This window comes from Motacilla alba, chromosome 6 (assembly GCF_015832195.1).
Source record: "Motacilla alba alba isolate MOTALB_02 chromosome 6, Motacilla_alba_V1.0_pri, whole genome shotgun sequence".
In the NCBI taxonomy this organism is placed as follows: Eukaryota; Metazoa; Chordata; class Aves; order Passeriformes; family Motacillidae; genus Motacilla; species Motacilla alba.
In genome coordinates, this window is record NC_052021.1 from 28,224,421 (window position 1) to 28,238,039 (window position 13,619).

At 40.5% G+C, this 13,619-nt stretch overlaps 1 protein-coding gene across 17 annotated transcripts in view; it reads right to left on the reverse strand.

Moving 5' to 3' along the window:
• The window catches only part of ABLIM1 (actin binding LIM protein 1), a 187,605-nt gene that overhangs the window by 119,798 nt on the left and 54,188 nt on the right, over positions 1 to 13,619 (reverse strand). For 2 of the 17 annotated variants that reach the window (XM_038140682.1, XM_038140687.1), the window contains exon 1: positions 6,772 to 7,009. The exons of 2 other annotated variants lie outside the window; for them this stretch is intronic. In XM_038140682.1, coding sequence (XP_037996610.1) covers positions 6,772 to 7,009 — 238 coding nt within the window. Of the gene's footprint in view, positions 1 to 1,068; positions 1,164 to 6,771; positions 7,841 to 13,619 lie in introns of those variants that run through there. 13 more of the 17 variants (XM_038140685.1, XM_038140686.1, XM_038140689.1 and 10 more) reach the window with 12 other exon arrangements.

The window sequence follows — 13,619 nt, forward strand, 5'->3', positions numbered from 1 at the left end:
TTGCTGGCATTTCAATAGTAGGATCATCATAAAAGTATTAAGCAGACATACAACAAATTGAGAGTAGGAATAACTGATTCCAACTTGTGCACCAACTGGAATTTCTAAAAGGTAACTATAAAAGCTGTAAAAGCTGCTTTGCTGCTGCTCCATAGGAAGGAGTCACATATTTTGAATAATTATTCTTCTTAAAGAAGAGTTTGCCAACTTAAAAATAAACAATCTTCCAACAATCTTGGTGCCTCTTCCAAGTACTGATGTATACTGATAAACTAATTTGGTTTGTGTTTTTTGCATTTTACAGTTTAATGTTTCTATGTTTTACATTGAAAACTGCACACACAGCTGCACCATCTAATTCACATGGTAACAAACCAGTGATGAGCATCCCCTGGTACCACATGTTTCTGCATCCCACCATAAAGATTCATTCTTTGAAGGAAAGTAACCAAAACCAGGATATCAAAAGCAGGATAATGCATATACTGTAATCACAATCAACCATTCTAACACTGTCTTCTTTCCTTCTCAGCTGCCCCGTTCTGCATGACCTGGGTGAAGAACATTCCCGGTGCCTTTTCCTCCTTTCTCCTCCCATTAACTATTTCACCACAGAGATTTACCAAGTATCTCAGGCTAAGAGCTGCTTGTAAGGTCCTTGTATACAAAAGTCTACCTAGTGACACCCCCACCTCACAGGCATAAAGGAGGAGAAGAAGCCAACAGCCGTTAGTATTCATCTTCTCCTTCCCCGTGCATGAGAGATGGATGGGAGAGGACGAAGCAAGGGAAGCTGGATACCAATCCCCTCTCTCAGTCCCACTGCACTCCACCCATGCTGCAAAGTCAAAGCTGCAGTGAGTATGAATTATGCCTTTCTCTCTGCTCAGAAATTTCCCCACTATTTCACCTTCTGGATAAGCAGAGCAAGCCCAAGGAACAGCTGTCAGATGAGAAGAAACAGCAATTTCTGCCTCTCTTTTCCCCACCCCAGTGCCACCAGTGTTTTATCCAGCCGGAAAGCCCAGAACCTCTCCAGCTTGGAAGCAGCTTCCATTTCAGATTTACCTGAATCCGTCCTGCCTGCAGGAGGCTGTGCTGGCTCTGAGCACCCCAGAGCACAGGAGGAGGGCACCCCACTCTCCTGCCCCTTGCAGCTCTGGGGGGAGCCACCCCTGCTGCAACCCTGCCCAGGAAGGGGACGGCATTAGAGTTGTTTGATTAAAATACCAAGGTTATGCAACTGCAGATGACGGACACAAGAGAGGAAGTCTCCATCAGATACAGAACAAAAGCAAGGCTCCCTGTAAACAGCACTGGGGGGAAGTAGCCAAAATGTGCCCCTTCCAGCCAGAGCACCCGTTGGCATTATGGAGTCACAGAGCAGCAATAAATACAAATTTGCTGCAATTTCACTGAACAATCTTCACACTGCTGCTATTGCCCTGTTTACATACCAGAGATGAAACCACAATATTTTAATTATTTCTTTGAATTTACAGCTGATTTAGCTCATATTCCTTGCTAGTGTCTACCAACAGTAAGAACTGCGATTTTGTTCTTGTTTATTGGATTACAGATAACAAAGAATTTAGGAGAAAGAGCAGTGAACCCTACAGTGGAATTCAGTTGCTCTAAATGGTGCTACCTTAATGCAGATTAATGCTAAACCACTGATTTACTACTAAACCAATTAGCTTAGATTGATCTGAACATTGACAACCACTTGCCAGAATTCTGAAACAGGAAGCCAAGGCTACAACTGTTCTAATATTTTAAGTATTATTAACTGTTCTAATTATTAAGTATTATTAACTGTTCTAATATTTTAAGTAAAAATGCATCAGTGATTACATTGCAGTAGAGATACTGAAAATGGCCAAAGGATGAAGAAGTGATCCTAACTCATTACTTCTTCATTTCACACTTTATTAATAACAAAAAAACCCCAAAAACCAAGCTAACTCTTCATACTTTGAGAACTAAAGATTATTAACAGCTAACACAGATGGAGTTTCAGCTATATTTCTTACTCAACACAAAACCACTACTCAGTATTTTTCACAAGGACACTTCTCTGTGCTTCTCAGGACAATGCAGAACACATCTCCATTTGAGAATCCCTTACTCAGCTGAAGATTGTCTAAATCTCTCAATTATCACCACTCTTCTAGATTTAGCAAACCTAATTCCATTAATCTTTGCTCATAGCCTTTTTTTCCCCTCACAATTTATAAGTATCTTTCAAAAATACAATGTCCAAACCTAGAGACAGTATCCAGAAGAGTCCTCTTCAGTAACAGGAACAGAGAAAAATGACCCAACTGCTGTATGTATCTCCTGCTAACACATCCCAGAATAAGAATGGCAGCAATATAATATAGTATATAATATTATATAGTCAATATAATATTATATTGTCATAATAATATAATATTGACTATATTATATAGTCAATCTCTATTTACCTTATATTAATTATTATATAGTTATAATAATTATATTTATAATAATTATAGTTTATATAATTCTATTACTATATATAATTATATTATATTATAATTAATAGAATTAATTATATATTATGTATAGTATATATTCTGTATATTATACATAACATATATAATTATTGTATACTAACATATTGTACTATATATAAATATATTATTGTATTATTAATTATAATTATTATAATTGTATTTATAATTATTATATATTAATCTCTATTACACTTATATTAACTGTATATTACAGTTAATCTATATTATAGTAAGTATAACTATTCTCTATGTGCTTTTCAGGATCAGTGTGTAATAGTTCCCACTTCTTATCTGTGCAAGTCCACACTTTACACTTCTAGACAGTGAAATTCAACTGCATAATTTCAATTGGGCACTCCTTAGTACTAAGAATGGAAAAGGGCAATGGGATATGAAGTTTGTTTCCCTAACTGGGGACTCTACCTTTCTTGCCACAGCACAGCAAGAAAACCTTAGTAATGCAAAGAAGCTGATGTGTGGGAACTCAGATGTAGAATAGTTTTATGCTGCAGCTTGTATTTTACCACTGGGGCTTTCATTTCAAAACTGCAAAGCCCATTCCTGCCCAGAACTCTCTACCTCTGTGTCTTCCCCCACATCACTTTGTTGCTTGGACTCCTCTCCTCTGCACACACACAGAAAAATCAGACCTTCTTTTCCCCAGCACCCCATTTCTCAAAGAATAGAAGTGAACAGACTATTTCAGTTGGAAGGAACCTACAATTAATGATGTAATTCAGCTTCCTGGCCAACTCAGGGCTGACCAAGTTATTAATGGCACTGTCCATGTCTCAAACACTGACAGATTTTGGGAATCAACAACCTCCCTAGGAAGCACAGTGTTTGGCCATGCTCCAGTAAAGAAATTCTTCCTAATGTCCAGTCTAAACCTTCCCTGGCACAGCTTTGAACCATTTCCACACATTCTGTTGAACCCCATACCAATGGCCCCAGCCCATCGATCCAGCCCTGCAGCAGATCAACACTCCCACCCAGCTTGGTGTTGTCAGAGAACTGATTGAAAGTGCACTCACTCCTCTCATCCAGATCATCAGTAAAGTTATTAAAAAGGACTGGGCCCAGTACTGAGCCCTTGGGAACACACTGGTGACCATCCTCTAACTAAATTCCAGTCCATTCTCCACCACTGGTTAGTCTCAGCCACCCAGCCAGCTCTTCTACACATGAAGACTAAATGGGATCTTGGTGCTTCGTAAATTTTCCTCCACCAGTCCAGTTTACTTCCTGTCTCATCACTGGACTGTTTTAATGCTCCCTACATTTCCCCCCATGCCCTTCTCATCCTCTCAGATTGCTTCTGTCGTCCTTCACATCCAGCTGATGCAAGGGAGGCAGCCATTCTCACCAGTGCTGCTTTAAATAAATATGGTTACATAAAGAGGTACTAACCTCATACAAGAGGTTGGTTAGGTAATGTGTTGTGTGTCTCCTGTCCCTCAGGTGTGCACTGTCACAGCCAGAGCGACCACTCTGCAAGGTTCCACAAGGTGTCATTGGTACAAGTGACAGGTGACAGTATCTTACATGAGAAACAACATCACACAGTTCCAACACCATTTTCTCCTAAAAATTCTAATGCTCTTTTGCAACCAACTTTCAGGTTTTGCTAATCCTCGAAATGGGACATTTTCCCAGAGACTCCTTTGTATCAGGGTCTGGCCTCAGAGCATCAGAGCCATGCGCTGAACCAGGCCTGCTGGGGTAAGACAGATTTTGTTGCAGCAAACCATGACTGGCAATCTCTCCCAGGAAGCATCCTTAGAGCTCCTCTGGACACAGAAGGGAAGGTGGCTCATAATTCTTTGGCCAAATGAACTCAAGAGAAATGCAGAATGAAGGTCCTTTCAGGGATTCAAGGCAACTTTTGAACTTCTTTCTTTCAAGTTTTCTTTAACTTTTAGAGTGCTCTTAACTGTCAGTATGATGCCACCATTCAACTTTGTAAGACAAGTTTAACCTCCCACATTCCCATTATGAAGGGGATGGAATTTCAGGATGCAAGAGCTAAGTAAAAGCAAGTCATGGGTTAAATGGATGAGACTCCAAAGGCTCACCTGAATACTAAATAGCTCTGCACCTGTTGATAATTCTTGACCTTCCGAAAATCTAAAATATGGGCCTTTCCTGATGTTTATGATTCCACTTATGATCAGCAAGGAAAATAATTACTGAGTCTCCAAATGCTTTGAACAGTGTAGTTTCTAATCTCTGTTTGCAATGCCAAATAGAGACAGCAAACTGTCCTTCAGCAGGGTTTATAAGCTGCTAAATCTTGTAGTACTTGAGGGACCATAATCCCCAAGCAGCACATGGCCTAAGAGACAGACTTACATGTTTCTCATCTTAAAGTCGCATACAGCACTTACCCCCTGGCTGTTTTCAAAAGGCATTTCACTGCTGTTATTCTAAGTGGGTGAGATTCTGATTCCAATTGTTGTAATTTAAGTAAAGCTGAGGCACCAGACACCTTTCAACCATTCAGTTAGCATTATACACAGCACTGGAAAGCAGGACCACAATTCCCACCCTATTGAATAGCAGCTCCCATACTGGAGGGTGAAAGGAGAAATCCATAGTGGTTTTTGCATTATCAATTGCAGCATAATGCTAAACCTGTCCCACTATCTTTGTGATTGCTCACACATGAGTGAAGAGCTGCAAATCTGCAGATTTCCAGATTGATTTAAGCCCCCTACAAGTTAGAAGACAGCTCCCAGCCTGCTATGATGGCAAGAATTTTGCTGGAGTCCTGCACTGCTTGATCATATAGTTGGTCACTGTTCATCCCAATAATTGTCACTTCTAAATTGTGATTTATAAAAATGCTGAATTGTATGTAGATTTTTCTCTCTAGAATACCAGTGGGAAACACTGTGGGGGCTGGCAAGGCAGAATGATTTTTTTTTCCTAGCTCACAGCTATATTATACATTTGCCCCATGTTTTAGCATTGCTTTCACTGAAATGTTAATTTTAATATAATTGATTACTCAGAAGCATTAACTACCTGCAACAGCTTATGGGTTTGGGACAGTTCTCTTACAAGGTGAAGTTCATTAGGTACAGGTCTGACTAGCAAAAAGCAATTTGTACAGAAGAAAAAGTGTCATACACCAAAGCAGATCTTTGAAAAATACTCGCCTACCAAATACAGTCACTCAGAATTAACATTTTGAGGAGCTGGAGAGAGTGACAAGCACATGGCAGCTTTCTTCATCTGCTTAGTATAGAAAAAACTCCAACATATAAGCAGTTTGAGTTATCAAAACTGAAGTCCATAAAGCAAGTTCTAGAAGATAAAATCTTTAAAATTTATCTGGAAGATAGAAATATTTATAGCCAAATTCTCATTCACAGACAGGAGTTTCCAGAAAACAATTTTTTCTTTTGTAACGGACTGTAAGAAAACAGTTAAGCTGATGAATTCCAGATGTAAGTTCTCCCACCACTAATAGTTCTACTAAGGAATAAGCTAATGTTCAATATTAATTAAAACACAAACCAAATTTTGTGTTTAAGTACAGGGAGGAACAAAGGACATCATTGTAACTCTTTGCATATATCCACATTATGCTACATGATGAACACAGTTTTATTACCCAAATTTTCAAGAGTTATGGCAGAATTAGGAAAATAAATGTAAAAGGATAATCAAAGGCGTGGACTGGCTCCTGCACAAAGAGCATCTAAATCAGTTATGATTTCTTATCATAAAAAGGAAAAGGAGGCACCTGGATAAAAGATACCACAGAAGCCTAATAAATGACAAGGAGGTGAGCACAGAAAGACTTCTAATCACTTCTTCCAATTCAAGAATGAGGCAGTTTCAAATAATACTCCTTGGCAATAGGTTACAAACAAGCAGAAGGGAACACAGTTTCTCAAATGCCATAGGAAAGCTCTGAATACATTACTTACAGGATGCTGTGCTTCCAAAAGGTATTTTTTAGCTTGAGTACTTCTGTACTTCTGAAGAGGCCCCCCGCTTTGACCCAGGATCAACATACAGAGAGAGCTGTACCTATATCCACCAAATACTTCCAGATTCTTACTTGGCATTTTATTCTTCTTTCCCTCTGTCAGTGATGAAGTATTTCTCCACACCTGAACAGACTTTCTGTCAGTATCTTGCTGCTACACAAAACATAACTGCAAAGCAATTAGCCTATTCACCGACCAAAAATCAAGATCTGGCAGCAGTCCTCACTTACCCAGATGCTCAGGAGTGTCATATAGCTGCTCACACAAGTAGTAGTCATCTGGATTCAAGTAGGGCAGTTGCTTCAGCAAGCTCTGCTTGGGAATGAGATACAAGACCTCTGCAATATCCCCATCCTCAATTACTGACATCCTTCTGACTGAATTTCGAAATTTCACTTTTTCCAGCACCAGTTCTTCACCTGAGCCACACAGCTTCCCAAAGCTGTTTAAGATGGGGAAAGATGGCATTTCTATTCAAAAGAAGCTAAGGAAAGCAACCTGTAGTGCATGCAGTCAGTCTCACGGCACACTGCCCTTTCCAATCCTTCTCTTTTTCTCTTATCCAGCAAAGGAGATTAAGGAAGATATATTTTTAGTGATTATCTTCAAGAGATTAGAACAGTATGCTTGATCAGGTGGTTGCCATCTAAAACTATTGTAATCAGTTGAAACTCATCCCTGCAAATGCAAAAATCAGAAACAAACCCAAAAGAGTATCTGAAAATCAGATTAATATTCAGGACAATAGAAAGAACGTAACTGAGTTATATAAGAGGATTAGCTTAAAATCAAAAAAAACCTTGCTGTGTCAAAAATCTTATTATAGAATCATCATCATCATCATCATAAGCTACAAATGCACATCTGTGCATTTAATCTAGCATGGCCCTCTTCCATGCCAGGTCTGTCCATGTGCTGTGGAGAAAAGGCTGTAGCAAAGGTGGAGCATGTCGGTCCTCCTTTTTTAGGAATGTACAAGCACTGGCTGGCACGACTTCATAAGAAGATTTCTTGGGAGAAATCCTTTCTGCAGCTTTCACTGCCTATTGCAAACAAAAGCACTTAAGCTTTGCCCTAACCATTAAGGATTGGTTTGCTCCTGCTCTTCCTCTGCACCTTCCTGTGTAGCTGACAGCAGAGGCTTTGCAGATACTGTGCCAACCCCTCCTGCTTCTCCTACAAGAAGTATTTACATTAATCCAATTCCAGTGACTTGCTAATCTAATCATCTAATGAATATTTCTCCCTGGGTAAAGGCAGAGTTAATCATCAACAGGGCACTGGAAAGTCACAGGAAATTCCAAAGTGAAAGAGATTTAAAAAAACCCCAAACTAACAATATTCATCATCTGTAAGAGCAAGTTACAGGTAGAACCCAGACCTGGACATGCTCAGAGCTACTTCAGACTCTCTACTCAGTGAAAGGCACAGAGACAACTGTGCAACCAGTGTCTGGCCCAGAGTTTCAACTCCCCTTAACACAGAAAAGTTAGCTGCAGCTGCAAAATGATCTGGCCTAATCATTGCACTGCTTCCAGTAAGGCTTTTTCTAAATTAGAAGGTGACAAAACCTCTACCAATAGGCTTACTGTGCACAGTGAGAAACTGTCACTTAATTCTCCCTCCAAACTCAGAGCACAAGTACTAACCCCAAATGGGGATAGGCTTTGAAGAGAAGACTGCTTTATTTACTGTTTTGAAGATAAAATACCATGTCATAAATCCAGACTTTGATAATCTATTATTACACATCTCTTATGAAGCCAATTACTTTCTATTTTTCCAGTGGTATGACTTTTATTATCTTGAAAACAAGTGTGCAGTTACAGTTCCCCTTAAACAGCCATGCTCCTGGATTCTCTAATTAATGGAGAACACAGTAGGACAAGCCAGAATAAATCTGTACTAATTTTAATGTAGTGGTGCTAATGTGTATTTGAGGAAGAGCTGGCTCAATAGATACAGCAACTTCAGTTCTGCCTTAGAGTATCTTGTATCAGATCAGAGATCTCAGCAAATGCTGCGCTTTAAGCATTCCTCCAAGGAAATGAAACTTTGCAGTAATTTTTCATTCTCTCCCAGATTTCTCAGCCTACTGACCTGCACTCCACAGCCCCTCAGTGGAAGAGGCAGCTCTGAAAATCCAAAGGCTGCTACCAGTGAGGGTGGATCTCCATTCAGAGCTTAAAGCAGAGGGATGACTCACAGGAGGGGCTGGATGAGCCAACCCAAGGTTCCCTCAGTCTGAGAGTGCCTTTTGTTGCTGGGTAATCGGGGAAGGATGTTGGCAGCTGACAAGAGCAGTGCCAACCATCCAGCGCCACTGACACGTCAGGTGGACTTTGCCCTTAGAGGAGAGGCAAACGCACATTGCCCAGACACTGACGCTGCTGCAGGAGTCAATCCCCAGAGAGCAGAAAGGTGAGCCCTGCAGAAACTGTTCCAGCTGTGACAACACTTGCTAAAGCTTGGCTGCCTAATGCCCAGAAGAGAAGTCTGTCCTTAGGCTGGAGTTTGAACACAGTGTTTTAAAGCTGACTCCCCACTTTCTGCTGTGCCCATGCTGATTCCAACCTCCAGCTCTGTTCACCAAGACTTTCATTACAGCAGCTCTTGCAGTAAGAACTAAACCAGTATGACCTGTATACCCACTACAGAAGCACTCAGCCTGTGACCACTGTAGTCTGATGATCTGTCCAACAGTGCAGCACAATCCAGTGTCCTTCCACCAGCAAAACTGGTGGGGGACAATGGATCAGGATTTGGTGACCCTAACATGTCACTGCAGAAACATCCTGCTTAATTAAAAATAAGATCCTCCTTCCCCTAGATCCTCCTTCCCCTGAGACAGACTTCTCTAATGCTGCCCCTTTCCAGCTATTGCTGCCACTGTCTGAGAACTGCACCTTCAAAGATGCCATGCCAGCTGCTCACAAGGCAATATGATTTTTGGACTGTTCTTTTTTTTTTTTTTTTTTTTTTAAGTACAGTGTTTGTCTCCAAAAGCCTCAATCCCGTCAATATATAATATAAAGGGACAAGCAGTAGAAATAAGCAAAACAAGGCCAGGAAGCATCACAGTGGCTTCCAGGTCAGATAAAGGACTGTTTGTAGCACATCCTTGTGTCCAAGGCAAGGACAAGGCCTGAGACAGCCTCATACAACAGCTACTAAACACTTTCTGATTCAGTCTGAATCAAAAGACAATGGCAATCTCCTACCACTTAAATCAAGCACTCAATTAAATGGTATAGTTTGATTTCTGATGCTCTTGCTGAAGGGAAAAGAAAAAGGCAGGAATCACAGGGGCACAACCCTGTCATTATGTTTTGTGAAAGAAAGTCTCAGGAATCCAGGGCTCAGCTCAGAACTAGTGTTGAGGAAGTATTCTCAGGATCTGCCAAGTAGCAAAACCTGTTTAAATCACTGCCAACTCAAAGCTGTGTCTAATCCAAGCAGTCAGTGCTGGGATCTCGAGCCTTCACAGAGCACAGTGTGAGGTATGGGCACTTTCCAGACTGACAGTTTTCACAGGGGGCTGGCTGGATAGGAGACAGGAATTATGCAGAACAGCTACTTTAAATATTTTATCTCATTTCCAACTTTATAAATATTTTATTTATAAATATTTCCAGCTGTCTCAAGACCATTTCTTATTCAATCCCCTCTGAATTCATCACATCAATTGGCTGCCTGGATGATAAAAATACATGCATGTTTCATATGCAACCAGGAATAGAAGCATCTCTACTAATACTCCAAAAGCAGATGTAACAAAAAACATTTGACTGCAATCCACAAATAAATTAAGAAACAGAATAGCCAACAGTGAATAATAGTAAAAACCAGACACCACAGGCTAAATACATAGAAGAGGAAATATCCCTCCATGTTTCAGAGAAGCACTGAGGATTAGACTTGCCCTTCAGCAGAAGTGTGTGGTGCACTAATGCTGTCTCAATTTCTACTGCCATCAGAGTTAAACTCCTTGCAAACACATTTCAGTGTGATTTTAGTCTTGCATTGAAAGCAACACACAGCCCAATCAGAAAGCCAGGAAACTGAAGTCAGTCACACTAGTTCAGAAAAACCTAGCTTCAAAAAATAATCAAAACAAAAATACAGGAAACAAGGTAAAACAGAACAAAATTTTCCTTTTCTCTCACCATACCACTTCAGAAGGTAACACATCTATTGCACAGGTAGATAGTCCCAAATAATGCTTTATGCATCTGCCCAAGGTAACAGAATCATCAGGATTACCTTCTCCATATAAGAATCCTCAAAGATATTGAGAGAAAGGAGAGGAAAAAGGGGCCTTCATCTAAATGAAAAACGAGCAAGCACTCTATCTACTTTTACCATGAAATACAGTTATCCAAACAACAAAATAACTAAACCAACAAACGAGAGCAAAGAAAAGAAAAAAATCCAACATTCAAATACACACACACAAGAAAGAAGCAAAACTTTACTTGTGGTAAAATTACTCCACACATTTAGATTTTTCACTTTTGACACCCACTATTTACTTACTCAAGACTGCAGACTGATGTACAAACACTCAGCTATTTACTGTAAACTTCATCCACATAATGAAGACCACAAAATTCACATGCACATCTTAATTTCTTTACCTAAGTGTCCAAAGCAGGCAGTCATCTTCTGGGCATACTGACAGAAGCTCTTCACCCCATAGGGCTCCTCACCCAGGACCTGCTCACTCATGGCTTCAGCAAGAGCTGACTCTCTCTGCAGAGTCAACCAACTACTGCTTGTTTAAGGCTGATAAGAGATCTTCCTCTTCCAATTTCTCTCCATTAATAATTCAGGTACTACATAAAATTTGCTGAGCCTTAAAAACCGGTAGCGCAAAGCTATTTTGTGGCTTTTGAAGTAATCATGTTTTAGTCCTTAAAAAGTATCTCAGCTATTTTATTCCAATAGTTTACAGAAATTATTTTCAAATGGAAACAAAATCCATTCCCTTGCTGCGTAAGAGAAAATTTTGTGGGGATTATGCTCAGGTCAGAAAGACATTTAAATGTTCCCCTAGCTTAAACCCAGAACCAGAACTACCACCACTACTAAAATGTGTTATTTTGTACTGATAAGTATTTTCACCAATGACAGGGACAAGTGGGGTCAAGTGCACCCAATGGGGGTGGTGAAACACAGGCTTCCCAGAGAGGTGGAGGATGCCCCATCCCTGGAAACATTCAAGGCCAGGTCAGATCGGGCTCTGAGTAACCTGATCCAGTGGAAGATGTCCCTGGTCATTGCAGAAGGGTTTGACTAGAGGGCCATTAATGGTTCCCCCCAACCCAACCCAACCCATGGAATTCTGTGATTCCATGATACTCCTGCAAGCAGGCATGTCCACTGCTCTAAGGACACCACTAGCTCAGCACACACTGCCATGCCCCACTTCTCAATGCTATCCATCTTCTGGGAACTCAGAGACCCAAGAGAGCCCAGGTACAACCACCACTGTGTTTTCTGGAAACTTCCAGCATGCTACATTTTAGAAGAACTAAGGCACCACAGCCAGGAGCAACAGGAACAGGGTATTTTCTCAGCTCACTCACTGGAGCATGAGGCCCATCTAATCTTGTTGTTATCCTGGCTGAGAAGAAAACACACTAGAGCTGACTCAGCAGTCCTGCTGCCAGGCAGCTGCAGTGGCCACACATACCTGTCTCTGTTCTGCTCCTCTAAGGAAATCCACTGCCAATCACACCAATGTCACTGACACCTACCTAGCTAAACACCACAGAATGGCTCTGGCTGAACTCTCTGCCCTCAGGTGGTGATGAGCAGTGAAGAACAGGTGTTCCTCACAAGCAAATATGCTCCAGGTACACTACGCTTGTTTTCTGTCCTGCTTCCTCACTGAGACCATATCCACTCACGAAAAAATGTTTAGCAGAGCTCCTGTAAGTACTGTTGATGGCCACATAAAGCACTGGTACTGCTAAGCAGACCCTCCAAAGAGAGATCCATGCCAGTACATCTAGATGCAGATTTGATTCACAACAGACTGAAAAGCCTAGTTACTAATATTTAATATTACTTCCTAGTTACTAGTATTTAATATTACTTCAACAGTTTACTGTCTGGAAAAGCATAAGATATAGTTAAAAAAAAAGCTATGGGGCTTTGGTATCTTTTATTGTGAGAAAGGCTATGAAGAACCTGCAGAGGTAGGAATTATACAGTCCACAGATCTCTACCAAGTTAGTTTACTGGTTTAAACCCACACAAGGTTCTCTAAGGTAAGCTGGAGGAACAGAAAGACCACAAAGCCAGAAGGCTTCTCTGTACTGCCAAAAAAAAAAAAAAAAAAAGAAAAAAGAAAAAAAAGTGACTAACTGAAAAGGGCTAGCTCAGGTTAAAGTGGTATCAAAGGTAAAAGGATCTGTGTTATAACTCAGCTGAGCAACACAATTAAGCATGAGTGTCCCATACAGGCTTCTTATCAAGCTGCCACATGACATTTTTTTCCACTGCTTTTATGACTGACCTTTAAGTAATCATTAGCCAAACTCCACCAAATGCCTCTTTCTGCAGCACACACATGTAAATTCAGGAACTGCTACAAAGTCTGTCCGGCCCGTGAAGTCTGTCAATGTCTGTGTGAAAGGACAGTATCAAGTTCAAGTCCGAACAGGGTGTAGCTACATTTGTATCATTGTACAAACTCCTACTCTTTGAAAAACCACCTGGGGATCTCTGCAGGTGGCACACTGAAAATCAGACCTGTTTTCTACATCAACAGCAAGATCTGCATGCACAAGCCCTTCTGTTAAACTAACTTGGAAATAAGAAAGCAAATGTTATTTTGTGTACTGGTTTCTTGGTATTCATTCCAAAACATACATGAAATATCACTTTGCCCTTTATTCTCCTGTTACAATTTGTAACTGAGAAAAAACACAAGAGAAAACACAACGGCATTTCTATCTCTGACTTAACTAAGACCACACTGTGACAATTTCCTTTCCCAATTGATGACATTTGCAAAATCTTTCAGCTGAATTAAAGCATTGTGCTCTGCTTCCTGTTATCAACTATGTAT